The sequence below is a fragment of the Suillus clintonianus genome (assembly GCF_016758775.1).
Source record: "Suillus clintonianus strain FC179 chromosome Unknown DEU56scaffold_1, whole genome shotgun sequence".
Lineage (NCBI taxonomy): Eukaryota > Fungi > Basidiomycota > Agaricomycetes > Boletales > Suillaceae > Suillus > Suillus clintonianus.
Window position 1 is genome coordinate 948,228 of NW_024539225.1, and position 25,977 is coordinate 974,204.

The window sequence follows — 25,977 nt, forward strand, 5'->3', positions numbered from 1 at the left end:
ATATTCATCAATATTGCTCGGTGCATGTATTAGAGGGGTAAAAAGCAAAACAAAATGGTATTTTGACCACAAAATATTTAAAGTCCGGCGGAATGTCGGCAATGTCATTGCCCTGAGTGTGTGACATATTCTCCGATTGGTCTATATGATCCCTGGGCTGCATTCCAAATGCCCATTTATTGCCGACCCCATTTCCCGGTGTACTGGCGCCAATACTTATTGACCCGGCCGATGCAAATAGACCGTTGTAGACCATCACTAGCAATCATTCCCCATATTCATATGCACATCCTATTTCCCAGAATACAATCACCGATGCTAATGGACAATTGCCGGACATCATACCTGATATCCATTCGCCGATGCTGTTTTCCAGGATCCCATTGCCGAAGCTAATGGGCCGCATTCCAAATGCCCATTTGCCGCCAACCCCATTTCCCGGCCTCCTGCCGCCAACCCAATTTCCCGGCCTACTGCTGCTGATACTTATGGACCATGGGCCCACCCGAAAGTGGTCAGGACTCAATATTGTAGGCCCACCCCTCAACACACATACATTAATTCCGATACCCATGGGCCCACTCCGGAGCATCGAGCCCATTCTACTGTGGGCCCAGCCCTAACAGCCGGGGACAATGCATCCGTGGGCCCACCTATAAGCATCGGATGACAATCTAATGTGGGCCCATGGTGGGCTGGCCCAACACCTATGGAGAAATGTCAACTTGGGCTGGCCGAGTCTATAGGGTCAAGTCACTGAAGGGGCTCCCATTTTGGGCATACACGGTAAGCAGTTTGTTGATGATTGCCAACAGATATTTTGCACTGCTGAAATGCATTAGTGCAAACAAAATGATTTCAAAACAAGGTCTTACAGTTCTCCGCTTCAGATCATATCACACACCAGAAGCACAAAACGATGTTGGCACGAAGCAATGAAAATCCCTGACTCTTCAAATATGGCGAACATCCTCTTATGTGTTTCTGGTCCGGTGTTTCTCCACCAATTCACACACGAGAACGCTCCTGGAAGATTTGTGTCTGTGGACTCATCCTGCCAGTCATCATCACTCTTTGAGTCCATCTAAAAGATAATGTTAGAACATAGTTGTATGAATAGCAGACACTTACTTGTCAGGATTTTACTTTATCCTTAAACTTGTCAATGGTGGTGGTGTGAATCCAATAATCCGAACGGGCATTGCGAGAATCAGATTGGGTGGTTGTCCCATAAATGGTTGAGTCCCATCGCTTGAAGCTATTATTACTGTTGATGGATACTAGCCATTCAAAATCAAGTGCAGGCTCATCGTCAAGCTTATAACAGCATGCAGGGCATAAGTTTAGCAGACACCAGTTGATGGTATCCTGTTTGAGTGCGCCCCACAGACACTGCTTCACACAATGAACGATTTCTAGCAAAGTGTCATAGGCTGCGGAGAATTGTGTTCTTAGGTACAGTCAATATGGAACCTATGAATTCAACTTAAATAAGCAAACCTTGATGTAAGTGAACTACATACATCATGAAGGTAACACAAAGTTTTGCATTGTGATTGGATACTAAACCGAGGACACGTTCAATGTGATTGATGGTAGGTAGCAAGTGTACGAAGTGATATCGCAACAGAAGGATACATTGGGGCACACCCAATGTATCCATAGTAGATAAGAGTTTCATTGGGGTAATGGTGTGACAGTAATGGTTGAAGATGTGTGTGCCTTCTTGCTGCAAAGAAGGAATAAGCATCAAGATATAAAGCACTGTTTCAAACTTACTGAAATTATCAATTAGTTTAATGTCATTAATTGAAAATGATGCATTAACACCTGACATGTTCTGATCTGACATATCTGGCATATCATCCCCAGAATCTCGACAGCGATAGTCTAAGTAGACGTCAACTAGGCGATCCATCTGAAGGTTCCAATGAGTTGTTTGAGTTTCTGTCCATTCTCCCCGAGATCGTGGGTCAATGTGATGACTACATGGGTGTTAACATCGGAAGAGTCGCTCATATTTGTGAACACATACTGTCCAGTGAGATCTGCCAGTTGGTGAGTGAGCCCTTCAAAGGCCTCATGCTCCCCACCTGCATGACTGAGGTCAAAAGCCTCTTCACCTGGAGGTGCTGTATGTGTGAATGCCTCCACTTCCACTCCAAAATCTGCCATCATATTCTCAATGGTGCTTCGGTCCTCTGCCGATGTAGAGAGCGATATCTCTACAGGCTCATACTCCCCCATTTGTACATCGACCTCATCCCTATCCCCACATATGCGCAGTCCTATAGAGACGTGTGCTACACGCGCGACATATCAGTGACCTTCCACACCCTTCTGCAGCCCGGCACTATGTTTGGCATACCCTCCCATGTCCTGTCCTGTCTGTCCGGTACCGTTGGTGCGTACTCTCACTGTCATCTCCGTCTCTGACCACATCCAGGGTCTTTTACATAGTGTTACATACTTGTCCGCTACCTATACGCTTCCGCGCAGCCTATCCACTTCCCTTATGTTTCATTACCCTGAGAGCGTGCGTAGCGACATACATATCTAGAAGGCTCAGAGGATTTCGGACTTACTTACTTTTCCCTTACTTGGACTCTCTATCTGTTTTCCGCTTAGTTGCGCATAGAGCGCTAATATCATCACTGCATTTGTCTATCATCTTCCTAGTCTTGAGAAGACTTGTCTTTCAGTTAAAGGAGAGTTCCTATTATCTTCCACCGACATTCCTCTACTCCATGCATACCGCACACATTCTGACTCTTCCGCACAACTCGTGTGTTCCGTGCACTCATCGCATCGGCCCTGCGCGTTCATCCGGCTTGAGCCTTTCTCTTGATCCCTCTCATCATTTAGAGAGATTGTCTCAGTAGCATCCCTTAAGGGACGATTCTACTAAGCTCACCTCTCGAGGTAGATATCCTTGTGACTCCCCAGAGTTCGCATCTCTATTTCCTCACCCACACCGACATCTCTGGTGTGGTATTAGCTTTGTATTGACGAAGAACACAGATGTACCTTGTAGAGCATCCTGTTGGCTTGAATCTGCCTGTGCCATGCACTGGCATTGTTTGCCAGCCATCACAATTTTCAAATAGCGGTGGCGCCCTCTAAATTTGTGTAATATGACAGATTTGGAGAGCCCTTTGACCCTCCCAATGCCTGAGGTGCGAGGCATTGGCTGGGTTGGGGTGGTGGTGCAACAAGATGGAGGGTGAGGGTACAAGGGAAGGTGTTGGCACAAGGGAGGCAGCAAGAGGGATGATGAGGAGGGGAACACCAGGGACAATGAGGAGGGGAACACCAGCAATGATGAGGAGAAATGGAACACCAAGGACAATGAACATGACAATGGGCATGATGAGGAGGAGAGATGGGAAGCATGGGAAGCTGTTTGATTCGAATTAGGAAGCATAGCAGGCATTGTGGAAGGTGCCAGATTAAAATAGACAGATGACGCAATTAATGCCAGGTGGGATACCTGCTGAATAGGTCCGTGTGCCCACCCCTACCATAGTGAGGTAGGTACAGTATTTATTGAAGGTATTTGGGAGAAGCTGGGGCACTATTTAATGCTGGTGTTGAGATTTAACGGATCCAAGCCTAATTAAAGTTGGCAAGGCACATAACTACCAAGTATAATAAGGCTTATTAATGGGGCATCCCAGGTGGAATTCTCTGATGTGACCCCAACAAAGGGGAATTAGGGTACTGCACAGGTAAACCCGCTGGTATAGGCAGTCATACCTGTCATGTGGGTGCAAATTTTCCTGCGGGTATCAACATACATAATGGACCCGGGGTATACCCGCGGGTCACAACAAAAAAACACACACAAAATAATGAATAGCATGAAAGATAATGAAAATAAATGTGATGCTATTCTACCTGGATAATTCTGTCCCAACCCTCATCCATTGCTTCCTCTTCACCAATGACATCTGGGAGCTTAGAAATGTGAATGATAACCTCAGATTCGACCAGGCCCAACTCGCTCCATAAACCGACACAAATCAGTGCGCGAGTTGACTGCACCCATAAACAATTTCTGACATGTGACAGGATGAGACGCCCGCGACTGAAGAGGCATTCAACATCTACAGATGTTGCTATAGGCAATGTGAGCATACAACATATTAAAAAAACACGCTACATACCAGGGATGGTTAGATGGTCAATGGCCATGCGTGACAGCCGGGGGAATGATTTCCGATGTTCGTGCCACCAACTGATAGGGTTGGTGACATGTTCCACGCCCATACTAAGGTAACAGTTGAGTTCAGAGCCCAAATTAGTAGGTTTGGGGGCTGCGAGTGCTGGGAGGTTGTCAAAAATGTTGTTGCTCTAAGATTTAGTCAGTATGAACACCAAGTAAAAAGCAAATAGAAAAATACCATCCATATATCACCATTTGACTCCAAGATGTCCTCCTCACACCCCAGGTCAGTGTTACGATAACATACTTCGGACCGGTGTAGAGAGCGATATCTCTACAGGCTTGTATCCCCCTATTTCCACATTGACCTCATCACTATCCATAGGTAGGCGCAGCCCTATAGACGCACACCCAGTATACGCGACCACCTGCGCTTTCGCGCACTTCACGCGCGAGTCGCGCGCATAGATACCTACTGGCGCCCTACTCGGATTACCCTCACATGTCATGTCCTGTCTGTCCGGCTCCGCTGGTGCGTGTTCTCACTGTTATATCTGTCGCTGACCACATCCAGGGTCCTTTACATACCAACTTATCACATATCCGCTTACCTATGCGCTTCCACGCAGCCTATCCGATTCCTTTACGGTTCCACACCCTGAGAGCGTGCATAGTGACCTACATATCTAGAGGACTTAGAGGATTTTCGGACTTACTTACCTTCTGTTACTTGGACTTACTATCTGTTTTGCTGTCGAGTCGCGCATAGAACACTAATATCATCACCGCCCCTGTTTATCATCTCCCTTGTCTTCTAAAGTCTCGCCTATCAGTTCTGAGAAGGATCCATATTGATTTCAGTCGCTGAATATATATCTCGCGCACATCGCGCACTTTCTGACTCTTCCGTATATCCCGCGCGCCCATCACATCGGCTTTGCACATCTTCGCGCGCCTTCGCATATCTTCAGCATCAGCTACTCTCTTGATCCCTCTCATTATTAGAGAGATTGTCTCAGTAGAATCCCCCAAGGGACAAATCTACTAGCTCGCCTCTCTCGCCTCTCGAGGTAGATATCCTTGTGACTCCCCGGAGTTCGCATCTCTATTTCCCTCACCCACACCGGACCCCCCTATCCTTTCTCACCTTGTACTGCCTTATGACGTCCTCATCATCTTCTTGTATAGCATCCTTGATCGCCGCCTTATCTTGTATCTCTTATCTTGTACCCTGCACCCTTACCATTGCCTCGGTAGTCTTGCCCTGAAGTGACCTTTACCTATAAGTAGTCGATCAGCTTGTCCTGTATTCTCTAACTTGAATCTACTCAGTATTCTGATAGACCTTCCTCTGAGCAGGATCGCTCTCGTATTACTTCTTCACTTAAAGACTCTTCATCTTAAGTGTCTGATACTCAATTGATACCATTAGCCTTGTCTATACTTGACGACCCTTGTCACCAAGTACTGACACCAAACGACGATACACGAACCTTTGCATTATCTTCGTCTCTGTTAAGACTTAGTACGAAGCTCCTACCTGAGTCTACACTTTTAGCGTAACAGTCATCGGCTGATGAGTATGAGCGTTCGAACTCTTCACGCACAAGTTGCTCCGCAGTTTTGATCCAGCTGTCTTCCCAATGTGCTGCCTTAAAGTATGATAACTTATGTTGGGGTTGTAACACTAGTATAACGAATCATGATGTTAGAAAAAAAACCTGTGAATATTGAACAGAACTTACCCATTGAGATTCAATATGTGCGAGACCTGTCGGTAAGCTGATAGTACTGGTTGAGTGTATTTGTCGCCAGCTTAACTGCCAAATGAATTGAGGGCAGATATTTCTTGTTTTCCAAATAGGAGGTGAGCATCTTATCAATGTGATCCATGGCTGGGATCACCGTCACAAGGTTGGGTGTTGCACGCGAGAAGTAAAGTGAAGTGTGGTGTCCTTTAGAATCTAACAAGTGCAAAAAATGTCACATGAGCATGTGTGGTGTCTGGAAATGCACAAACCTTAAGTACATCCCGCAATTGCTGTAGTATTACCCACTCAGTGTCCTCCAACTCATACTTTCGTAAACCTAAGTCCCGCCGTTGCATAACAGCATCTATGGCCTCTCAATGTGCAAGCACGTAGTCCAACATATTGAACATCAAATTCCATTGTGTGGCCACATCCCATTGTGGGAGAAATCATAGAAGTCCGCTATAGTGATAGTGTACCAATCCTGCTGGGTGCGAGAATAGTAATCGACCCAAGGGATAGCTCTGAGAGCAGTTCCTCAAGTATGAGCGAGGGGAACAGTGAGGAGGGAAGTGATGTGCTGAAGACAGAACAGCTGCGTGCGGGAGGATGCGTAGGGATGCAGAGTATGCGGATGCGAAGTCTAGGGAGTACCGGGTATGCGGGACAGGTAAGGTACCAGGTATATGCGAAGACATGTAGGGACTGTCTTCCAGGTGAACTCAACTGGGACTAGCAATAGTCAACTGTCGATGACAATGCGAGCATTCGCGCGGGATGAGAAGGCAAACAAGTGATTGCTCAAGCAAGGAAAGACAATGTAGGACTAATGCTAGTGACTCCGCAACACACGTCCAGAGAGGGAATGTAGGAAAGTACAGTCCGTACGAGCTTGCAATCAGTATATATAGTGGATCGTATGGAACCGGAACCATGTAGGCGAACACATCTACAAGCGAGGTCGTGAGGAGATAGTATGTAAGTAACACTATGTGGCCTCATGTACTGAAGACCCATATGTAACAATCCTGCGAATGGTCAGGAACGACTAATGAAAATGGAACATGCACCAGTGGGGGCAGACAGACTCGGATAGGATACGGAGGGGCGATGCGCGGTCCTGTGATGCGTAGTCCGGGATGCGCATGTTCCACAACTACGAGTGACGGTCCACAACAGGTTAGGGTAGTCTGTAACGATAGACGTGACCTTGTCTAGTTAATGGAAGTGGTGCTGTATGGGGCTGCAGCCAGAATGTCTCCTACACTGTGGCATAAGGGTTTGGGCTTGCGACAAATCCTTGAGGATACCCTGCCATGTGGGAAGGACAATAGTAGTTGAATGGATGATCTTGAATGCAAGCTTGTGCGGCTGGGGCATAAGTTGAGGTCAATGGTGAGTTCTCTTTTGTTGCATGCACTTACTTTGACCAGCACTAATTTGACTGGTCGAATTTATTTGTTCAGTGCGATCTGTTCTTGCTCATCCAACAACTCAACCTCATCAATAAATCCATCATTGTTATCTACCTCATCTGTTGCCCCTGCATCCTCTTCCATCTCTGCACTAAGTTCTTCCAGCTCCATGTCAGTACTATGCGCCAATGCTTGGTCGGCTTCTTGTTTCTTCATGTCAAATTCATGGATCAAAGATTTCACCACCAGATTTACAGTGTGGAGGAAACACCTGGTATGAGTGGTTGGCCCACCAAACTCCAGCACCTTGCCGCTCAGTTCACAAATCATGGCATCATCATTGGACGCATTATCACAAGTCACGCTCAGGATCTGTGCACCATGGATTTAGTTGCATGTAGGTTTGTTATTTTTTTGAATCATTACCTTTTCTGATATGCCAAATTCTTCTAGCATTTTGGCAAATGTCTCCACAAGCTCTTCACCGGTGTGGGACTATGAACCTCTTAGCACACATACAGATACTACATAGGTAAGTTTTTACCTTCCTGACTTCCACAACATCCAATGGTATGCTTAGTGGCTCTCCCTCGTGCTCAAAGTGGGCCAAAAATGTGACCAATGCACAATGGTTGGGTGACAACCAACTGTCAGTAGTAAAATTTATTTTACCATCATATTCCTGGTATGTATTGATTATTTGTTTGTTTATTAATGAAAATCACTTACCTGTAGCATTGTAGCAACACGCTGTCGAGTCTGCATGAAGACTTGTCAAACATCATGTGAAACAGTGGATGGTGAAGGTATGTACTATTCAGGTCTCTCTGTTTTCATCAGCGACTGAAATGTGCGGTCCTTGACAATATCAAATGGACACAGGCTCTCGGATACCCAGTGCACAAGTTCAGCCCTGAAGCCAGATGTTTTGTCAGATTCCCAAGGCTTTGATGAGACTGTCTTCATACCTTGTTTCTACATGTGTATGTTGACAGTGTTACAGTAACATGGCCTATGACCATTGTCATAACAGACAGTGGGGGTAAGTAACTTTCCCTTTGCCATTGCATTCAAATGATGTGGTGATTGATCTGTTTCGCAGGAAACTACCGATGATCTTCTGGTGCACCTCATTGGCATTCTTGGCCTAATCAGCAGCTTTCAACACTTCATCGCCCCAGCACAAACAAAACATGCTTCCACATGTTACCAGTCAAGTGGGCATCACCCTTGTCAAGGTACCATCACACTTTGGTCTTGCACCTCTTGGCTTGGCACTTGAAATCATGAGCATGACAGCCATCAATTTCAATAATCTGGGGGTGTTGCATCAAAAAACGTGTAGACTGGTGAGTTCCAGTCATTCATTAGATGTTCTGTTTTGTACTGAATTAATGTGATATTCATATCAAGGTTGTTGCACGTACTGAGCTCATCTTCTGCTGTCTCATCTGCTTCATCTTCAGCATCCTCTGATACTGTGCTACTGGCCTCAGTTTTGTCACCATCATCTTCATTCAACAAATTCTCTTCCTCCTCAGTGCACACAACAGCACATCAACTCAGAACTGAGTCTGGATGTGGAGAGGCTGTGACAGGCCTATTTTTGTCAACTGGCTCGTCTTCGTCTGTAGATCCTGCACTATTGGTGGGAGTGTTACCAGACAGTAGGTTTTTTTGCCTTCTTGGGGTGCATGTTCGCACTATCTCCACTGCCATCATTTTTCCGCTTTGACGAAGTTCTTATTGTCTTCTCTTCTAGAGCTGCTTTAGCCTTCCCGTCATTTTGAAAACTCGTTTGGCTGGGCCTGCAAAGCTGAGCTGCATGATGGGCAGTACTAGTAGGTGAAGGTTTGCAAATGTGTAGGATTACTATCTATAAAGTATGGCCCGATGGTGCTGGGAATGGTCCTCACTAGCTTGTGTGGATTTCATGGATTTCATGTATTTCACTAATGCCACATGTTTTGTGGTTAGCTCACTTATCGCTTAGTCCTCTGAATTTGGAAACTCATGTGGTTTTCTCACGCGGTTTTTTCAAGCACCGACTCAGTTCCACTTCTTTGTTCATATCTGGGCAGCACCCCTGTGTTTTGCACAACTGTGGTTTATGTAGCCTATGTGTATATGCATGAAAGTAATCATTGAAAATTCAAATGTGAAGGTAGTAATGGAGAATCAAATTTTCTGGGACCCGTGGTCCAGAAGGAACACTGATAAGAATGAGTGCCAGTGGCCAAACATGGAAGTTGGTTTTATATACATGACAAAAAATATTTATTGAAATTAAAACAAATGAGCATGAGGTGAGATGAGGATGGGAGGGAGGACAGGAGAACGGGAGATCAGGAGAGCAAGAGATCGGGAGAATGGGAGAATGAGAGAACAGAAGAGTGAGAGAATGGGAGAATGGGAGAGCAAGAGATCAGGAGAACGGGAAAACTGTAAAGCAAGAGAATGGGAGAGCAAGAGAACTGTAGAGCAAGAGATCAGGAGAGCAGGAGAGCAGGAGAGCAAGAGAACTGTAGAGCAAGAAAACAGGAGAACTGGAAAATGGGAGGACAGGAGAGATGGAAAACAGGAGATGGGAGACAAGAGACAGGAGAATAGGGGGGACAGGAGAACAGGAGAACAGGGGACAGGAGAATATGTGACGGGAGACGGTGTGCTGACAACTTCTCCACAGGCTGTAGAGAATATGTTGGGTCTTACTGGCCTAGGCTAGTTTGACCCTAAAGGGTCTCTGCTCTAGGCTCAGTGCTCAAGGAGAGAGAAACAGCAAGAAAACAAAACAAAAAGACAGGGGACTTTCAGACCAATACTGGTACTAGGTCAAAACTTCATTCAATTATGTCAGCAGTAAGAGTACCAACATAAAGTAAGTAAAACATCAATTGTGAGGCCAGGGAAAGAAAGTTCTGCACAATGGGATAACAGAACAACAGGAGAACAGGAGAATGGGAGAATGGGAGAATGGGGGGACAAGGAAATACAAGACAGGAGGATGGGAGGACAGGGGGGCAGCAAAATGCAAGATGGGAGACAGGAGAACAGGCGATTGCAAGAATGGGGGGGCAGGAAAATGCAAGATGGGAGAACAACAGCACAAAATGTGAGACTGACCCCTCAGCCAGCAGGATTTGTGCAATGTATGATAATTTTTATTAATCATAAAAGTATACAAAAAATATGATTTATTTTAAAATCTGCTATGATTGTTAAGGAGTTGAGGTACCGCAGGCACCTCCCAAAGGAGCGCGAAGCGCTCCGCTGCCTTCCTGTGCCGAAGGCACAACAGGTGTGGGCCAGTAGTCATTAGAGATTGACAGTTCACCAACTACACAGTTGCTTCTTTAGGTAGTCGAAATACATTGTTCGCATGGCACCCATTTTTATCGAAACCTGTGGCAGGGGTACGAGTAGGGGTACGGGTACCATGACCCCAGACCCGTACCCCGGAGGTACCCGTACCCGTGACCCGCGCAGGTTACCCATACCCGCGCAGTACCTAAGAAGAATGGAAGAGACCACAGCCCAAGTGTATCAAACAGCCGGAGCCATATGGTTTTTAGAGTCATGATTCAAAGCACTGCTAGTATGCATCCTTCGCAGAGCTGCGAATGCAATTCGCATGAGTCAGTGTGACCCTCTCAAGCACGAACTGCTCCTAAACTTATACATCAGTAATTACTCGAGGTTATACTTCAACATCTTGTCATCACTAGATCTTGCCTCAGCTTGAATATCACCATCAAAAAACTTTCCCGAAGGCACCGCTTTCATTAGGAATCCAATTCCAAGGTGCGAAAAACTCCTCCACGGTCGAGGATTCACAATGCTGGCATCGATCGCGTTTCGGCAATCAGGCCTTTATGCCCATCAATCCGAGCCTTCATAAGCTCCATCCTTGCTCTCATCTCCCCCATCTCGTCCTTTAAATCGGCGTTTTCCTCTCTCAACCTGGCGTTGGTTGCGGCGAGCTCAGACTTCTCAGCCATAAATGCTGCTATCTCAGCTTCGGGAAGGCGTCGGGAGGCATCACACTTCTTCTGAAGTAGAGAAAGACGAGCCTCTAGTGCCTGGTTTTGTCGTCGATGGCTCCTACAACAATATTATGTTCAAGATACATACTAAGCAAATGGAACTCATACCGAGCATCCTCGCTCATTTGCTCGCATGTCTTTTGATAGCTCCCCAAATGCAGCTCCGCCTGCTTGAATTGTGTTCTTAGTTGCTGGAGCTCTTCAGCCCGATCATTGAATTTCTGGAAGTCTGCGTCCCTACAAACAAATCAGCGAACATCAATGCGGAAACCAGCGTGAAGAAGTCGAACCAGAGACGTTGCATGCGAATGTGCTGCTCAATCTGTCGCTCATAGTCCCTTAGACGGTCGACCTTGTGCTGAGTTTCCTTCCTCTGAGTCTGGAGCTCAAACACTTGCTTTGCCGCATCCGCGAGCAGTTGTCCTTGAGCAGCAAAAAGAGCCTGAGTGAAATTAGTATACGATCGTGGTGACAAATGAAGTTCTACCTGAGCTTCTTTCTCCGCCGTCCGTAGCGAAGCGGCTTCAGAGACCCATGCCTTCTTCTCCTCTCGAAACTCTTTCAGCTTGTTCTGCAGTTCAGTATTCCAATCAGCATATTTGTTTTTTGCGGACGATGATTGCTCCCTGTGCTCCCTCAACTGGCGATCTAACCGCTGAACCTCGGCTCTGTAGTGGCGTAGTTTGTTGAACTATTCCTTGATGATCAGCATGCTGAATATTCCGTAAACAAAACACACACCAGTCCCTGCTGCTCAACTTCTGCATTTTTGGACAAGATCCGATCTTGGTAGAGGCGTCCAATGTGCTTCACGTTCTCCCGCGAAAGCCAAAGTTCAAAGTTTAGTTCATTGCGCAGAAGTAGAACTTCACGCTGAAGACCAGAAATTGCCTGTGCAACGTGAGATGGAAGTTGTTCATTGTAAGTATTTGGCTCTGACGGCATATCGAACAAGCGCTTTGTCGGAGAATTGTTCCCTGTAGGGAACAACAGGGATGACCAGGCGGCAGTTGGGGCATCGATCTCCACGTCCAGGTTGGATTTGAGCGCAACGGATGCCGTGATCATGCTCTCCAACGAGACGCGGGTCTTTGTAGCTGGCAGTTCTGCATAGCCAGGGTGAGGCGTTGGTGCCGTTGAAGTGTCTCCGTCAAATATAGTAGTTAACCCGAGGACTGGTGGTTCAGCAGTAGCCGACGCGATGTCAACAGAGAACTGCTTGCTGCCTAGAGCTGTGTTGCGCACGTCAAGCATCGTGCACTCGCTCGCTATGCGAGAGACACTGTAATTCGCCCACGTATCGGGTTCTGTCAGCTCCTTGGTCCAATCTCCCCATATGACTCTTGAATTTACGATCCTTCCTCGTAAAAGCGACTGCAAGCTGCATTCAGTTATAAGAATCAAAATAAATGTACATTTCGCACCTCTGATTTACTTCTTATGTTGTCTTCATCGAGTGCATCTTCCCAACTAATAGAGTAGGGCGATTCATAGCCCCTATCGTTAATGTATGCTGAGGGGCCGCGTAGGAAGCGGAGCAAGTTACACGGGAACAAATAGTAGAGGCAGGAAAAATAAATCCCAGGTGGTGGGGCAGAAGATGCGGCATTAAACGTGAGCTCAAGCCTTTCCCAGCCAAGCTCAGGTCGCAAGGGCAGATTAGAGGATGCAGTGGATTCGTTTTGCGCTGATTCTTGCGCATCGCAATTCGCAGAATTTTCATCTGTATCTTCAGCCCCCTCCTCAAATGCTGGTTTAGGAACTGATCTCTCCTTCCAGCATATAATTCTTGCAAGAATTGCAAGAAGACGAGGGAGCATCATCTTCAGCTCCTGGCATGCTTTAACAGCAAAGATAGGGAGAAGCTTGACTATGACAGTCAAACCAATGGTGCACACCGTCGAAGAATTGTCCAGCAGCAGCGAGTTGAGGAGGCTATCTAATAAAGGGTGGTCGGCGAATGCTGCTGCGAGGGACTGGAACGGGGGTTCTGAAGTGTATCGATTGAGCAGGATCAACAGTTGTAGGCGCGATGACGGCGTCGCAAAGGAGTAGTTTATTGCGGACATAAAATCCTAAGCATGTTCTTCAGCACGTCTGGATGAGACAAACTGCATCTGTCGAATACCTGAGGCCGACGCAATCCAGACTTCACGAGGACATCTTCTAGATTGAACTTCCACAGCGATCTTTTCTCCCTCTGTTCCTGGTCGAGTTCGGCCCACTCCAATAGGTCATCGCCAGATCCTTCATTGTACGCGTCCAAAACATAAAGGTCAAGGAGGCGACGTCGAAACTCGCCCACCTTCTCGGGATACCTTTCGTCTGTTCTATCTGCTGCAGAGATTATCAATTCCTTGGCATGGTTGACAGCTGGAGTGGAGAGCCGCGGCTCTCGCAAGGCAGGACGAAGAACGAGGTCGAACCATGTTGAGATGACCGAAATTGATGTTAACAAGGGCCGCAAGCGGTATAGGATGGACAATAGCACTTCAGTATGCTGGAGAGAATTGTGGGTGATTGTATCGCTGTGGAATGATTGGAGTTCCTCTTCCAGTCGGAAGAGTAAAACATCTGGCTCTTTAGACACAGCACATTCACGGATAAATTCGTCTACAGCCTGGAGAGCATGTTCTAGTCGCGCATCGTCGGGAGCTTCTTCTAATATTATGCGGACCTGGTGGGACAGAGCTGTTATCGACATAAGCAAAGTAATAACCTCTGCCAGTGACTGAGAGGGTTCCACTAGCTTTACATAAACGTGACACCTCACAAGCGCTAGTCGCTCATTTGACTTGACTTTAAATTGTCAAAATTTACATGCCTAGTTGATCATGATACTAATACAAGCTGCAATTGTACGCCGACGTTTCCAATCAAATGTTTGCACGATCTTACTTCTGAATTCGAGTTTCCTCTGACTTGAACGTTATACCTGTACCACTCGCTTCCCATTGATCCGCTTTGTTATCCTTCTGATAAGGCGGCAAATAGCCTTCACGAAGCTTCTTCTTTGCTGATGACGAGATCTTAGAGCGCTCATCCCGGAGACGGACGGCCTCGTCGCTGGTTTGGTTATCGCCAGTGAAAGACATCATAAGATGAGGAGGTCCAAGTGGCAGTTCAGGAAACTCGTCGAAAGCCCACGTATGAATGGTCTTTCCATAAGTCTGATGCAAATGCAGCATAACTGGCTGCTCCGCTGTGTCGTTCATGACACCTACAAAACGATTAGGACGGCCGCAACATAAACACTCCACGCTACTCACTGGGAACAAAGCCTTTCGTCTAACAGAAAGGATTATTCAAATGATTCTCCTGTACACCGCCAAAGCTTACCTCGAGGCAAAGAATCCCGCTTTCCACCTAGCAAAGGCGTGAATGATTGAAAAGGAGGAATACTAGCTGAATGACAGACCTCGTACTTGTGTGAGTGCCAATACCTCTTCTCTTCTTCTGGAAGCGACTTGAAAATCTGCACAACAGTTAGTAAAGAGCAAATTGTTGCCTGAATGGCCAGGCACCTGTTCAGACACAATATACTCGATGCCGATCAACCTAGCATCAGGTGCGTCGGAGTCGTAGATTACGCACTGATGAATGGTAAACAAAATGGATCGTCAGACTTATTCAAAATCCCCACCTGATGAAAATCCTTTGAGCGGTGGCTGCAAAAATGGTGAGACTCTACATGACGCGTATGGTCTTGTCTGAGATGTGTTCAGTAGGAAGAACTACGACGTGCAAATGATATGCGTACGCATATGTATGGAATGCGCTAAGATGTTGTTGAATGTTGTTGATAGGGGTGAAGGTCGCCATTGCCGCCTCAACCACCTCGGGAACTTTGACAAGCTTGATTTCTGTACTCATAGCGAAAAGCTGAGAAATAAGGAGTTAAGTGCGAATGGCTTGTCACTTATAACTCGTTGGGAGTCTCTGGGCATGACGTCGTGGTTGCGTCATGAAATCGTTGAGAAAGTGGACGAGGGGAACGAGGAGGACGTTGATTACATCGAAATCACCATTGTTTCGAGTAACATTTGTCACAAATTCGTACGATGATTCCTTGGCTCTCACATGAGAAGCCGAAACAGTTATAATATGGCAAAGTTGATGTCTCAAGAGTCAAGGTGATACGAGTGCACGAGTGCGGGAGGTTGCCTTTTCGGCAAATGCCGAATTCACAAGTCGAAGCTGCTTGCTCGCTGTTGACAACAACGAGTACACATTCATCCAAAAAATCCTCATAAAACCAAAGGTGAGCGTCATTTATGACATTGAAAGCCTCGGAACAACATTGCTCTGAGGAATCGAGAATCTTTGGATGGATTGACAATGATCATTTTGGATGTACTCGAACACATCACTGACGCGTCCTTTAGATGTCCGCCACCATTGAGGAACTCCCTTCGGACCACTCTGACCACGAGGAGGACCCCACCTCCCAGGCTGCTCTCGACAAAATTCAGTCTCGTTCAGAGCGAAAGGCCCGGAAGGCTCTTCTTGGTTTGGGTTTGAAGAAGGTCCCCAGCATCACCCGCGTGACCCTCCGCAGGCCCAAGAACGTGTTGTTCGTCCTCTCTTCCCCCGATGTCTACAAGTCGCAAAACAGCGACTGCTACATCGTGTTTGGTGAAGCGAAGGTAGGCAGGACGGATGAATATTTAGCTTTTGATGTTGATATCTCGTTCTTATAGATTGAGGACATGAACTCGCAAGCTCAGATGTCTACGGCTCAGCAACTTGCTTCTGCCGGCGGTGCAGGTGCAGGGGTCATGAACCTTGAAAACTCTGGTGCGGGCGGTGAGGGTGATGATGATGACGACATCCCAGATCTCGAGGCACCAGAAGACGACGGACCAGTTGATGAGACGAATGTCGATCCTAAAGACATCGAATTGGTCATGGCACAAGTCAACTGCTCAAGGGCTAAGGCCGTCAGAGTATTGAAAGAGAGCGGAGGAGATCTGATCAATGCCAGTGAGTCGACTTTGTTACGCCTTTACCCTTCTGGCTTAACATCTTGGATAGTTATGGCAGCGAGCGAATAATCTTCTATCTTGCTCAGTGCTCTGGTTTCTCGTCACTGTATCATATCATTGCTTTGCTCATGCAAGTTATTCGCATCGGGCGCATTCTATTGATGATGAGACGTTCGTATCTCAATGGCATCGAAATTCAAGATACCCAGCGCCGTAACTCGACATAATAATTTGACCGTTCCCATCCTTCTTGGATAATCTCAACGCCTCTGCATCCCTTAGTATTTGCGCTCTCCTGCGGTCCAACCATAAGCCCAAGCTCTTCAGCCGCTTGAATAGTAAGCTGTTTGAGTTCGCATTTCGCAAACATATGATAGTATCTGTTGTATACGGGAGTCTCCGCCGCTATCATTGCAACAGCTGCGTCTTCCTTCGATGTAGCTGAAGAGGGGGTGTCGCCTTTGAATTTCCCTTTCGCGGTGTGCTGGTGCTGAGACATCATCCAGGGCACGAATACATCTTCGCCAGTTGTAGGGTGATTATCCGATCCGTTGGTGCCACTAGCTGGGATCGACCGTTTGGATAGCTCATCCTGCTCAATAGCCCACACATAGATCATCATACGTCCATGAATGGGAGAGACAGCCTGTAAAAGATGCTACAGATCATGCCGAGTTAGTTATGGGCCCTCCGTTTGAAAAGAAAGGAAGTCCTCACCTGAACAGCCAGCTTTCGACGGTCGTGCGATGCCAGGTGATGGATCGTAGCTATAGATATGGCGTAATCCTGTCAAACGGCGGTCAAGAAGAGTCGTCTTACAATGAATAACAGCCATTATTGCTCACGAATACACCTGATCTCCAACAGCTCCCAAGGACATCACCCCAAACAACCTCCCGAGTGACCAGAACACCAGGCTCGCTGCCGGCGTGCTGGGCGATCTGAAGCAAGTTGCGACTCCGATCAAGGCCGATTGTTAGTATACTGCCGGGGCGATGTGCAGGCAGAGGAAGATATTTCCCGTTCCCTGTTCCCGAGTCCAGGCCAATCCAACCACTTGGGAGGTCAGAAAGAAATTTGGCTATGATGGGCCAAGGCTAAAAGACGCGATTAACATGTCGTGGTCACTTATTTTTCGATACGGCGTCCGCACCTTGTATCGAGTGGATGAAAAGTGAGAGGCAATCTGGTCATACACAGCGTGAACGTGTTGGTCTTCATGTGCTTGGGGATCGTCGGTAATCGTGACGCTTTTTACAGGTTTCATTTCATCGATGGATTATCGATTATCGTCGTGGTATGGGTACGACATGGATATCGGGAAAGTACTGAGTGCAGCATTCACTTTCAATTGCTTCCTCATCAACACGAACCCAACACCTCTTCATAACGTTAGATGAATCCCATTTCCTCATCTACTAGCTTAGAGAATTTACTCCCGTCGAAGGGAGGAAATGGAATTATATCGCGAGGTTCGAATGATGCGATTGTCGATGCGAGGTCTCTGGTAGTCAAGTTCATTAGACGACCTGGTTTTAATAAACGGGCCTACTGAATCGATGTTGCCTTTAGGTGACCCAGGATCTGAAGGGCAGAGGCTAACTCTTCTTGGTGGTTGTCCAAGAGGGTTGGATTGGGCACGACGATAAGAGGCTTTCCCAACCTTAAGACATCCAGAATCGTTCCCGATCCTTCCACAGAGTTTAGGTTACAGCCCGTTTGAGGAGAGGAAACGACTCACCAGCATGGCTGATGATGAGGTCCGCTTGCTCGCACTCAGCCTGAATGGAAGGCTTGAACTTCCACGTCTCTATATCCACACCGTGCCTCTGTATAGTACAACTCTCCTCGTTGAACCGTTCTGATTCGATGACGGAATTACCGCGTTGAAGAATGAGCTGGCCGTATCCCAAGTCACGAAGTGTGCTGAGGACAGGTTCTGATAAAGCCGCATCTACAAGAGCATCGAACCTGGTTGAACCCACCGTCACGAATACGAGCATGAGATGGTTCTCGAGGGAGGCCCTCAAGGGTGTAGTCTCCCTAGCTGCAGGAAAACGTTTCCGTTTCCTTCGACAGCTGGTTATTAGCGAATGTTGGTCTTGACTGAATTTAGCTCAGATGATGACTCGAAAAAAATTGTTCCTTCTATCCAGACTGTGATCACCACAGTCAACCGCGCTCTGCGATGGGGTATACGCTTTGTGTGCTAGGTAAGTGGAAGCCTGTGTATCGTTTTATATACGCTTCATGAACAGTTTGCTAGGATGTGGGACTATGGGGATCGCAATCATCTCTGGGGTCATCACTAGTTTACAGTCCAGGCTTAACACACTTGAGATCCCCAAGTGGGAGTCGCATACGCCTGGTACATGCACTCCCACAACTGACTCCCCGGATCCTTCACTCCCCTCCGATTTCACCGCTACCGTGACAAGGCTAGAGAGCGCGCAAAAGCTCCAACATACGTTTGGACTCTTGGGAGGTCTTGGTACTTCCGTGCAAGTTATTGCTGGCGAGAACCTTGCGGCTGTTCAACAAGCAGATGTTGTGATCTTATGGTATTTATATCAGCCCCGGATATTTCGTTTTCCTGAATGATCTTTAGCTGCAAACCTCATCAGGCCTATGCTATTCTCTCACAGAATGGAATACGGGAAGCTCTGGACGGCAAATTGCTTATCAGCATTCTTGCTGGTGTGACTATACCCCAGCTGACTGGATGGGTCCCCCCGACAACCAGGGTTGTCCGTGCAATGCCCAACACTCCATGCAGGGTGCGTGTCTTTCTGGTGTTTTTCATCTGTGAACAATCTCTGATGACGCACATAGATTCGAGAAGGTATGACTGTAGTCACCAATCTACCACAATCCGAGGACGCCGAGCTCGATCGGTCTATCATCCTGAACATATTCTCGTCTATTGGACGCTGTCGTTTTCTCGAGGAAAAACATTTCGATGCATGCACTGCGCTCTCTGGGTCTGGTCCCGCCTTTGCATGTATTTTCTTGGAGGCTATGGCAGACGGTGGTGTCATGATGGGCCTACCGAGGGCAGAGGCCCTCGAATTAGCTGCACAAAGTGAGCTTGCTCGTCACACAACATATTTCAGCTTATCGTTTTTAGCTTTGCAAGGCGCGGCACGAATGGTTCTCCAAGCAGGAGCTCATCCAGCTCAAATCAAAGATTCTGTCACAAGTTAGTAACTCCTTACTCAAAGTTGCTGATTGTGCTCATAGATATTTTGCTTGCTCACAGCTCCCGGCGGATGTACGATAGCGGGCCTCTTGGCTATGGAGGATGGTAAAGTCCGCTCAACCATCGCTCGTGCAATTCAGGTCGCGACTGAGCGCGCTAGCGAACTTGGCCAGCCCGTGAACAAGAAAATTTAAAATTGTAATATTCAACATTGGTCTCGTCAATCACTAAACAAGATAGCGTCCATTGTTGTACTTTAGGCATGTATCCCAATCAAGCCTTCGAGATCTCCATTTGATGTAGAGGATCGACGACTGCGAGGGTGACTGGGCACACTGGCTCAGTCATTGTTTACCTATTGCTCCTGTAAAATGAGGACGGTCGTGTGAGTTAGCGACGCCGCCCAGAGTGTCGAGGAGCAAGAATCCACCGATACATCTTAATCACACTGCATCAAACGAAATATATTTATTCATCTTCTGTGGTTATGTGATCAGCATGCAGTCCTTGTAGTCACCACTGCTACTCACCTTATCCTTCTAGGACCCGGATCAGCTAGGCGACGGATGGAGATTTCAGTACGAGAGGATATGTCCTGCGTGTGAACCTCACTGCTCTCTGAGCCTTAAGCTCGGCCACGAAGGCAAGCAAGCGGGGCAAAAAATAGCACAGGATGCATTTTATATGGCTCATAAGAATGAGCGCCCCTCCGTATGAAAGCAGAGAGACGCTAAAGTGACAGAGCTGTGATTTGCACACATCATCGATTATGCAAAGGCGAGGAATAAATGTGATTGCAATCGTAGAATACAGTGGTATCTTGTAGGTCAAGGTCAGTATCATGTTGCCAATAACATTGAAAAGGTGCTTACGATGCAATATACTACCGGTCTGGATTGGCGAAATGAGCATAAGTACCGCGCGTCGCAGATAGAAGAATGAGGACTCACAAAACTCGTGAGTATCGTCTGAGCGTTTGACGGTTTGCTGTTGAAGAAAGAAAAAGTGTGAGAATTTTATACACACTCGCGAGACCAAACAAGGCACAAACAACTTACTTTCCACGCCTCTTCGAAATCGACAGGCAGTATGACATATCTGTTCTTCCGTACAGCTGTTGGACAAAGATCGTTTACTAGGAGGGCAGAACCGCCAGAAAATTTGGCTGACCTTGAAGACCAGCTGCCTGTGCAATGGAAGATATTTCTGCGGAAGATAACCGGTCTGGTCTCGACACATCTGGATGATATTGTTCAGTAAAGCGGTAATATTAGTAACGGGAAAGTCCGCATACAATCCTCGAGGTCTACATCTGGACCAAGATTCATTTTGCTAGTCACAGCCTGGAATATGAGACGCTTCTCGCGCCTCGATGGTAGAGGGAATTCAATCTTCCTGTCGAGCCGACCAGGACGAAGCAAAGCAGGATCAAGCGTGTCTGCGCGGTTCGTGGCCATAATGACCTGTCACAGTGGCAAAGGATCAAAAAAAAACAGGAATCCAACTGGGAAGTGTTTATTTACCTTGACGTTGCTTCCTTGGTCGAAACCATCCATCTGATTGAGAAGCTCCAGCAGAATACGCTGCACTTCTCTGTCCGCTCCTGTTTGAGCGTCGAACCGCTTGGTTGCAATGGCATCTATCTCATCGATGAAGATGATGGCAGGGGCATTTTCCCTGGCAAGTCGGAAGACGTCACGGACCATACGAGGGCCTTCTCCCAGATATTTCTGCACGAATTCACTGCCAACTACGCGAATGAAAGACGCAGTTGTGTGATGTGCGACTGCTTTCACAAGCATAGTCTTGCCCGTACCTGTACATTGTCGTTAGAACGCCAGCTAGCCGGGCTTGGAGGCAACGCACCAGGTGGCCCATAAAGCAAGACACCGCGAGGCGGGTCTATACCAATCTTTTTATAAAGGTCGAAATGCGTGAGAGGGAGCTCGACCGCTTCACGTATTTCCTGCTTCTGCAAGTCCATTCCACCAATATCTTGATAAGAAACATCAGGCTTTTCCTCCTTTCCGAGCATAGCTATTGAAGAGTCGGCTTCTGGGGGAAGGATGTCTACAAGGGCATTTGAATGCCGGTGAAGGGCAACAGACGACGAGGGCTTAAGCAGCTCTCGGTCTAATGTGGACAAGATGCGCACGACGTAATTTGAGCCGGTGGTCGAACCCACGATACCAGTGTGCTGGTCGATTGCCTCGAGGAATTGCCCGATGACAAGTGGGACGGATTTGATGCGCTTCACCTCCTCCTGGGCACGAATGAGCTCACGTTTGAGATTCGCTTGCTCGTCCTTTATATAGCTTTCTTGGATGTCGAACAGCTCTAGATGACGCGCGAGCTTCTTGTACTTGGTATACAAATCGTCCTCCTGTAATTCTTTATGGAGAGCGGCCTTCTCAGTCACGACAGACTCGAATGTTGGCTCCTGATATGAAGCCATGAGACCAGACATCCTTCACGATCACTAAAACACGTACCTCTCTCTGAATTTCCATTCCTACGTCCTCCATAATGTCAAGTAAGTGTTTTGGCGTATGGTCCAGATGCAAGTCTTGAATGAAGCTGACGCGTTGGTGGTCGTGGCAAATACTTTCCTTTCTGATCATCTACATAACTTTCAAGTCAGTCTTCTTGGTGTTTAGCTTTCTGACCATGGCACACGTCGTTCAGCCTCTGGATCAGCCTTCGAACTACAAGGACTCTCAGAGCAGAATAGAACGAGTGAAACAGAATGACCTCCTCTCCAAATCCACAACATTATACGTGAGGTTTTTACCTCGATATGCCTCAGCATAACTCACTGTCAAATCATAGATTGGTAATTTAAGTTTCTATACCACAGAAGAGCAGATATACGAGTTGTTCACTAAATGCGCCAGCCCGGAGGACGGTGGAGGTATCAAGCGAATTATCATGGGCCTTGACCGAAACACACGGTTTGTCTAGTCGTAGTTATATGCAGTCGACCAGAAACTGACGCTAGGACCTGATAGCACACCATGCGGGTTCTGCTTCGTGGAGTACTACACTCATGCAGAAGCTCTTGCTAGTATGAAGTATGTGAGCGGCACCAAACTGGACGAGCGTATCATTCGGTGTGACCTGGACCTGGGCTATAAGGAGGGCAGGCAATTTGGAAGGGGGAAGAGCGGTGGTCAGGTGCGAGACGAGCACCGCCAGGATTATGATCCAGGACGAGGTGGATGGGGGGCACAAGCACAGAGGCTTGAGGCTGAGCGGCGAAGAGAAGTGGAGGAACGGTACGCGGACGCACAAGAAGGACCTGGTGCTGTTGCCGGTGGAGGCGGTGACTGGAAAGAAACTGAAACGGTGGTTCCTTCTCGGAAGCGCGGACGATCACCAGACGATGAAGGAGACAACGTTCGTATGGTATGTGCATCCCCATTTCAGGTACTTCAATCGTTGACATATGTGCAGGGTCATCATCGTTCACGTGCAGATGACATGGAAGTTGAACGAATGTGAACGTACCAGTATGGCTATTACGGTTTGATTTCTTTGCACTCTTACTCTTTGCACGAGACAGACATCAAAATGTGAAATTATACAATACTAATTTATGAGATGCATGAGCCGACCAATTAGCAAAAAGTCAGTCAGTATACGACACGAGCGCGTAGTTGGTATCTCTTTCCCCATTGCTCTGGCTCGTAATATGACATGTGTAGTTGCCGTACAAGACGGTGAGCTTCAGCAGTCGACGTGGGCCGAACCAAGTATCGGGAATATAAGGAGAACGTGTTGGTTGGCCTGTGAATAAAATCATGCCTCAGTCGCGGTTTGCAGTCATAAGACCAAACGTACAATTCGACCTTCACGGCCGCACTTTTACCATCCATATTGTCCAGCCGAAAATCCCGCAAGTAATTTTCAACAGCTTCTCCGGATATCTTTCCTGGAAGGCCCCAGACAACGACATGCTTCATACGAGAGAGAATCCCGCCATGAGGACCATTGCCAGCGAAAACCTTGCGTTGCGTTTCGGTCTTGTACAACCGTCCATGGCTGAATCGTGGGGGAGGGGCTGACACGGCGCGTATCGGCAGACTTCCCACAGATGCCTTGTCGAGTGCTTGCAGGTTCTTGTGCAAGTTGTCTGTATGAGCGAGGGTGAGGTATGCGCGTCCTGTAGGGAGGAAGCGGTGATAGTCGATGGCAACTAGCGAAATGCAATGAACTGCATTGTACACGTCGTATTTTATAGTTAACAAGACTCACCATCCGTTACACCTAGAAGTTGGTTGCGAATGCATAGTCTGCGCAAGTCAGTGAGGAGAGCTGAACGCGGTAGCTCTCGCAACTGTATATGTGTTCTGCCCTCTGATAAAAATTACACGTGGATAAAGCAAAAGACTGGGTATCTGAACGTACCATCCACTAGTCGTGGAAGAAAACTCATGCGGCGAATTGCTGTCGTGAACATCGCAGAACAACAAACGCGATCAAGTGGAAGGGACGAGAAATATTGAGTTTGTGAAAGACACCACGTGATCACATGCTTTGAACAGTGACCACATTGATGTCAAGCAGACACGACGGAAGAAGGCGTGAGCGCAGCTGGGAAAGAGATGATAGGGATCGTGAACGGGGCAAGGATCGCCATTCACGGGGCGGCAGAGCTGGAGGTCAAAGGGATGGCGGTCGTAAGCGAGACAGTAGGTCCCGTAGTCCAAGGAGGGGTACGTCGAAAGTGTTCTACGGCGCCACATAAACAACTTATCCTACATATTCAGACAGGCGAGATCATGACAGGGACCACAGAGATCGAGACTTTACCAGCTCGCGAAGAGAAGACTACGACCGAGATGGCCGCCGAGACGACAGACGGCCTGACAGGCGTGATGAAAGACGCGAGCCTCCCCCCACTCGAGACAAGGAGCCAAGAGACAAGGACTCGAAAAATCGACGTGACCACAGACAACAAGTTGGCAGGCATGATGCAGAGAGGCTTCCAGAAAAGCCTACTCAAGCTAGAACTCCACCACCTCCAGGTTAGACTCACTCACTGCTCTGTCGTGCAGTTCTCATTCTTGTCATCATTTTCAGCCCCGTCTGCTGATGCAGGTCCCTCCTCTTCTCAAAGGAGACCGAACCTTGACCCAGATGCCCTATCTGAAGAAGGGGAGGCCATGGATGCCACCAACGCTGATGAAGAGGGTATGATGGCTGCAATGGGGCTCAAAGGTTTTGGTACGACGAAGGTATGTTAATCTTTTAACTGGCTGCGATTTATAATTCACTTCATTCTCAGGGCAAGCACGTCGAGGGCAATCAAGAAGGCTTCGTCGATATCAAGAAGATAAGGACATGGCGTCAGTACATGAATCGGTAAGCGGTGAGCTCGTAATCTCAAGTTTTGTCATTCATACCTTCTTCTAGTCGCGGAGGATTCAACAGGCCGCTGGATAAAGTCAAGTGAGTAGCTTAGCTGAAGCTCGCCGCAAGATAAGTTGCATTTCCTCCAAATTTCCTCGCTTGTGAGACAGCTTTCACTTCGATGCAGTATGCCCCATAGACATTGCTTCATCTGTCCTGGTGTTTTGGAAATATATGTGAAGTCCAGATTTTTGTGAACTTAGTACATGAGAAAAATCTAATCGGTCAACAATTGGTGATGATGGTACAAACGTCAACGGCATACTCAACAAGACGTATCCAGAAGTATGTGAAAAAGAAGAAACATGTTGACAGAGAAACATTGACATGAACTTCGAGGGTTTGGATACTCCCTCTGAGGACATGAACTAGAACCCGTGCAGCTTGATGGTGTTCTTCGGAATGCCCTCCTCCGTGAGGAACTTGACAATCTTAAGCCTCTGATCACCCTGAAGCTGGATCACTTGACCCATTTCCTCGTCGTCAACGAGGGTGCCGTTGCAAGCAAACTCCTGTAAGAAATTATTAATGCCCGCATATTGGAGGAATACATTTACTCACCTTCTTGAAAGCCTTCAAGAGTTTTTTGGGATCATACTCTGCAGACATCTGAATTAGATGACGACTAACTGGCAAAATGCCCTCAACCTCACCCTTGGGTAATCCCTGCAACGTGGTCAAAGTCTTCCTCCCGTTCCTCTGCTGAATACGGATGTGAAGGTAATTCTGCTGGGATCCAACGTCTTGGTTGCCTCCGAGAGGATCGCCCTCGTCAGCAAAAGGATCTGAAAAGCGCCTAGTCAGCCAACAACATCAAGAAAATTTAATTAAGCAAACTCACCGAAAGAGTTCAGGTTCTGCACGTTCATGCGATGGGAAGAAATATATAGACTTGTGAACTGAGTGGGGATGTATTTAGACAAGATGGACGTTAGAGAGAGAATGTGCTCGATACTTTGGTTGCAGGTTCCGGAATTGATAATCAGTGATTAGTCATCATCTGAACA

The 25,977-nt window shown here is 47.4% G+C and overlaps 14 protein-coding genes across 14 annotated transcripts; 5 read left to right on the plus strand and 9 right to left on the minus strand.

Moving 5' to 3' along the window:
* Window positions 1-1,580: 1,580 nt before the first annotated feature.
* DEU56DRAFT_722950 (uncharacterized protein) lies at window positions 1,581-2,178 on the minus strand (the record flags this gene model as incomplete). The annotated part of the gene is made up of 3 exons (XM_041347751.1): window positions 1,581-1,729; window positions 1,780-1,985; window positions 2,036-2,178. 3 exons carry the CDS (start codon window positions 2,176-2,178, stop codon window positions 1,581-1,583), a joined length of 498 nt encoding a protein of 165 aa, XP_041215762.1.
* A 7,464-nt stretch (window positions 2,179-9,642) lies between these two features.
* Window positions 9,643-10,447, plus strand: DEU56DRAFT_750452 (uncharacterized protein; the record flags this gene model as incomplete). The annotated part of the gene is made up of 3 exons (XM_041349539.1): window positions 9,643-9,994; window positions 10,084-10,190; window positions 10,238-10,447. The coding sequence occupies 3 exons, from the start codon at window positions 9,643-9,645 to the stop codon at window positions 10,445-10,447; spliced, it is 669 nt and encodes a 222-aa protein (XP_041215763.1).
* A 456-nt stretch (window positions 10,448-10,903) lies between these two features.
* Window positions 10,904-14,140, minus strand: DEU56DRAFT_763989 (uncharacterized protein). The gene is made up of 7 exons (XM_041350855.1): window positions 13,503-14,140; window positions 12,799-13,449; window positions 12,116-12,748; window positions 11,862-12,065; window positions 11,665-11,816; window positions 11,483-11,611; window positions 10,904-11,432 (listed from the first exon to the last, which is right to left on the minus strand). Exons 1-7 carry the CDS (start codon window positions 14,076-14,078, stop codon window positions 11,162-11,164), a joined length of 2,616 nt encoding a protein of 871 aa, XP_041215764.1. The 5' UTR covers window positions 14,079-14,140; the 3' UTR covers window positions 10,904-11,161.
* Window positions 14,141-14,168: 28 nt separating this feature from the next.
* On the minus strand, window positions 14,169-15,550 carry DEU56DRAFT_763990 (uncharacterized protein). The gene is made up of 7 exons (XM_041350856.1): window positions 15,135-15,550; window positions 15,018-15,084; window positions 14,899-14,967; window positions 14,793-14,849; window positions 14,714-14,740; window positions 14,644-14,662; window positions 14,169-14,594 (listed from the first exon to the last, which is right to left on the minus strand). The coding sequence occupies exons 1-7, from the start codon at window positions 15,245-15,247 to the stop codon at window positions 14,269-14,271; spliced, it is 678 nt and encodes a 225-aa protein (XP_041215765.1). The 5' UTR covers window positions 15,248-15,550; the 3' UTR covers window positions 14,169-14,268.
* Window positions 15,551-15,759: 209 nt separating this feature from the next.
* Window positions 15,760-16,428, plus strand: DEU56DRAFT_867342 (NAC domain-containing protein; the record flags this gene model as incomplete). Its single annotated transcript, XM_041355423.1, has 3 exons — window positions 15,760-16,020; window positions 16,075-16,357; window positions 16,409-16,428. 3 exons carry the CDS (start codon window positions 15,760-15,762, stop codon window positions 16,426-16,428), a joined length of 564 nt encoding a protein of 187 aa, XP_041215766.1.
* Window positions 16,429-16,491: 63 nt separating this feature from the next.
* On the minus strand, window positions 16,492-17,844 carry DEU56DRAFT_14367 (uncharacterized protein). Its single transcript, XM_041344755.1, has 4 exons — window positions 17,513-17,844; window positions 17,205-17,456; window positions 17,077-17,145; window positions 16,492-17,017 (listed from the first exon to the last, which is right to left on the minus strand). Exons 1-4 carry the CDS (start codon window positions 17,624-17,626, stop codon window positions 16,556-16,558), a joined length of 897 nt encoding a protein of 298 aa, XP_041215767.1. The 5' UTR covers window positions 17,627-17,844; the 3' UTR covers window positions 16,492-16,555.
* On the minus strand, window positions 17,752-18,362 carry DEU56DRAFT_867344 (glycosyl transferase; the record flags this gene model as incomplete). Its single annotated transcript, XM_041355424.1, has 3 exons — window positions 17,752-17,863; window positions 17,912-18,050; window positions 18,101-18,362. 3 exons carry the CDS (start codon window positions 18,360-18,362, stop codon window positions 17,752-17,754), a joined length of 513 nt encoding a protein of 170 aa, XP_041215768.1.
* A 247-nt stretch (window positions 18,363-18,609) lies between these two features.
* DEU56DRAFT_905979 (putative delta 1-pyrroline-5-carboxylate reductase) lies at window positions 18,610-19,752 on the plus strand (the record flags this gene model as incomplete). The annotated part of the gene is made up of 5 exons (XM_041356785.1): window positions 18,610-18,920; window positions 18,968-19,136; window positions 19,192-19,441; window positions 19,487-19,558; window positions 19,619-19,752. 5 exons carry the CDS (start codon window positions 18,610-18,612, stop codon window positions 19,750-19,752), a joined length of 936 nt encoding a protein of 311 aa, XP_041215769.1.
* Window positions 19,753-20,088: 336 nt separating this feature from the next.
* On the minus strand, window positions 20,089-20,639 carry DEU56DRAFT_764012 (uncharacterized protein). Its single transcript, XM_041350857.1, has 2 exons — window positions 20,617-20,639; window positions 20,089-20,545 (listed from the first exon to the last, which is right to left on the minus strand). Exon 2 carries the CDS (start codon window positions 20,468-20,470, stop codon window positions 20,114-20,116), a length of 357 nt encoding a protein of 118 aa, XP_041215770.1. The 5' UTR covers window positions 20,471-20,545; window positions 20,617-20,639; the 3' UTR covers window positions 20,089-20,113.
* DEU56DRAFT_764013 (P-loop containing nucleoside triphosphate hydrolase protein) lies at window positions 20,523-22,141 on the minus strand. Its single transcript, XM_041350858.1, has 6 exons — window positions 22,051-22,141; window positions 21,425-21,998; window positions 21,082-21,374; window positions 20,853-21,021; window positions 20,729-20,797; window positions 20,523-20,672 (listed from the first exon to the last, which is right to left on the minus strand). The coding sequence occupies exons 1-6, from the start codon at window positions 22,081-22,083 to the stop codon at window positions 20,575-20,577; spliced, it is 1,236 nt and encodes a 411-aa protein (XP_041215771.1). The 5' UTR covers window positions 22,084-22,141; the 3' UTR covers window positions 20,523-20,574.
* Window positions 22,142-22,176: 35 nt separating this feature from the next.
* On the plus strand, window positions 22,177-23,172 carry DEU56DRAFT_764016 (uncharacterized protein). Its single transcript, XM_041350859.1, has 4 exons — window positions 22,177-22,336; window positions 22,388-22,509; window positions 22,567-22,963; window positions 23,012-23,172. The coding sequence occupies exons 1-4, from the start codon at window positions 22,226-22,228 to the stop codon at window positions 23,057-23,059; spliced, it is 678 nt and encodes a 225-aa protein (XP_041215772.1). The 5' UTR covers window positions 22,177-22,225; the 3' UTR covers window positions 23,060-23,172.
* Window positions 23,155-24,080, minus strand: DEU56DRAFT_764018 (uncharacterized protein). The gene is made up of 4 exons (XM_041350860.1): window positions 23,966-24,080; window positions 23,813-23,914; window positions 23,399-23,753; window positions 23,155-23,344 (listed from the first exon to the last, which is right to left on the minus strand). Exons 1-4 carry the CDS (start codon window positions 24,015-24,017, stop codon window positions 23,191-23,193), a joined length of 663 nt encoding a protein of 220 aa, XP_041215773.1. The 5' UTR covers window positions 24,018-24,080; the 3' UTR covers window positions 23,155-23,190.
* Window positions 24,081-25,106, plus strand: DEU56DRAFT_975469 (uncharacterized protein). The gene is made up of 5 exons (XM_041359581.1): window positions 24,081-24,273; window positions 24,328-24,585; window positions 24,641-24,795; window positions 24,846-24,922; window positions 24,974-25,106. Exons 1-5 carry the CDS (start codon window positions 24,114-24,116, stop codon window positions 25,011-25,013), a joined length of 690 nt encoding a protein of 229 aa, XP_041215774.1. The 5' UTR covers window positions 24,081-24,113; the 3' UTR covers window positions 25,014-25,106.
* DEU56DRAFT_764021 (translation initiation factor SUI1) lies at window positions 25,107-25,920 on the minus strand. The gene is made up of 4 exons (XM_041350861.1): window positions 25,812-25,920; window positions 25,624-25,755; window positions 25,532-25,569; window positions 25,107-25,482 (listed from the first exon to the last, which is right to left on the minus strand). The coding sequence occupies exons 1-4, from the start codon at window positions 25,837-25,839 to the stop codon at window positions 25,339-25,341; spliced, it is 342 nt and encodes a 113-aa protein (XP_041215775.1). The 5' UTR covers window positions 25,840-25,920; the 3' UTR covers window positions 25,107-25,338.
* Between the last annotated feature and the right edge of the window lie 57 nt (window positions 25,921-25,977).

Bases quoted from the DNA above. Each gene is read 5' to 3' on its own strand.
- DEU56DRAFT_14367 (XM_041344755.1), bottom strand. From the start codon at position 17,626: ATGAAACCTGTAAAAAGCGTCACGATTACCGACGATCCCCAAGCACAT. The intron at 17,146-17,204 runs GTGAGCAATAAT...GCCGTTTGACAG, and splicing joins GTTGGAGATCAGGTGTATTC to GATTACGCCATATCTATAGC. The intron at 17,018-17,076 runs GTGAGGACTTCC...CATGATCTGTAG, and splicing joins GTCGAAAGCTGGCTGTTCAG to CATCTTTTACAGGCTGTCTC.
- DEU56DRAFT_763990 (XM_041350856.1), bottom strand. From the start codon at position 15,247: ATGAGTACAGAAATCAAGCTTGTCAAAGTTCCCGAGGTGGTTGAGGCG. The intron at 14,968-15,017 runs GTGGGGATTTTG...ACCATTCATCAG, and splicing joins GCTCAAAGGATTTTCATCAG to TGCGTAATCTACGACTCCGA. The intron at 14,741-14,792 runs GTCTGTCATTCA...CGCCTTTGCTAG, and splicing joins GGCACTCACACAAGTACGAG to GTGGAAAGCGGGATTCTTTG.
- DEU56DRAFT_975469 (XM_041359581.1), top strand. From the start codon at position 24,114: ATGTCAAGCAGACACGACGGAAGAAGGCGTGAGCGCAGCTGGGAAAGA. The intron at 24,796-24,845 runs GTATGTTAATCT...CTTCATTCTCAG, and splicing joins AAGGTTTTGGTACGACGAAG to GGCAAGCACGTCGAGGGCAA. The intron at 24,923-24,973 runs GTAAGCGGTGAG...ACCTTCTTCTAG, and splicing joins TGGCGTCAGTACATGAATCG to TCGCGGAGGATTCAACAGGC.
- DEU56DRAFT_764021 (XM_041350861.1), bottom strand. From the start codon at position 25,839: ATGAACGTGCAGAACCTGAACTCTTTCG. The intron at 25,570-25,623 runs GTGAGGTTGAGG...AGATGTCTGCAG, and splicing joins GTTGCAGGGATTACCCAAGG to AGTATGATCCCAAAAAACTC. The intron at 25,483-25,531 runs GTGAGTAAATGT...AATTTCTTACAG, and splicing joins TCTTGAAGGCTTTCAAGAAG to GAGTTTGCTTGCAACGGCAC.
- DEU56DRAFT_764018 (XM_041350860.1), bottom strand. From the start codon at position 24,017: ATGTTCACGACAGCAATTCGCCGCATGAGTTTTCTTCCACGACTAGTG. The intron at 23,915-23,965 runs GTACGTTCAGAT...AATTTTTATCAG, and splicing joins TCTTCCACGACTAGTGGATG to AGGGCAGAACACATATACAG. The intron at 23,754-23,812 runs GTGAGTCTTGTT...GCATTTCGCTAG, and splicing joins ACTTCTAGGTGTAACGGATG to TTGCCATCGACTATCACCGC.
- DEU56DRAFT_764016 (XM_041350859.1), top strand. From the start codon at position 22,226: ATGGCACACGTCGTTCAGCCTCTGGATCAGCCTTCGAACTACAAGGAC. The intron at 22,337-22,387 runs GTGAGGTTTTTA...GTCAAATCATAG, and splicing joins CCAAATCCACAACATTATAC to ATTGGTAATTTAAGTTTCTA. The intron at 22,964-23,011 runs GTATGTGCATCC...ACATATGTGCAG, and splicing joins AAGGAGACAACGTTCGTATG to GGTCATCATCGTTCACGTGC.
- DEU56DRAFT_763989 (XM_041350855.1), bottom strand. From the start codon at position 14,078: ATGTCGATAACAGCTCTGTCCCACCAGGTCCGCATAATATTAGAAGAA. The intron at 12,749-12,798 runs GTGCGAAATGTA...TGCAGCTTGCAG, and splicing joins ACATAAGAAGTAAATCAGAG to TCGCTTTTACGAGGAAGGAT. The intron at 11,612-11,664 runs GTTCGACTTCTT...ATTTGTTTGTAG, and splicing joins ATTCGCATGCAACGTCTCTG to GGACGCAGACTTCCAGAAAT.
- DEU56DRAFT_764013 (XM_041350858.1), bottom strand. From the start codon at position 22,083: ATGGAGGACGTAGGAATGGAAATTCAGAGAGAG. The intron at 21,999-22,050 runs GTACGTGTTTTA...GCTTCATATCAG, and splicing joins GAATGGAAATTCAGAGAGAG to GAGCCAACATTCGAGTCTGT. The intron at 20,673-20,728 runs GTCAGCCAAATT...TTTGTCCAACAG, and splicing joins ACAGGCAGCTGGTCTTCAAG to CTGTACGGAAGAACAGATAT.
- DEU56DRAFT_764012 (XM_041350857.1), bottom strand. From the start codon at position 20,470: ATGCTCATTTCGCCAATCCAGACCGGTAGTATATTGCATCGTAAGCAC.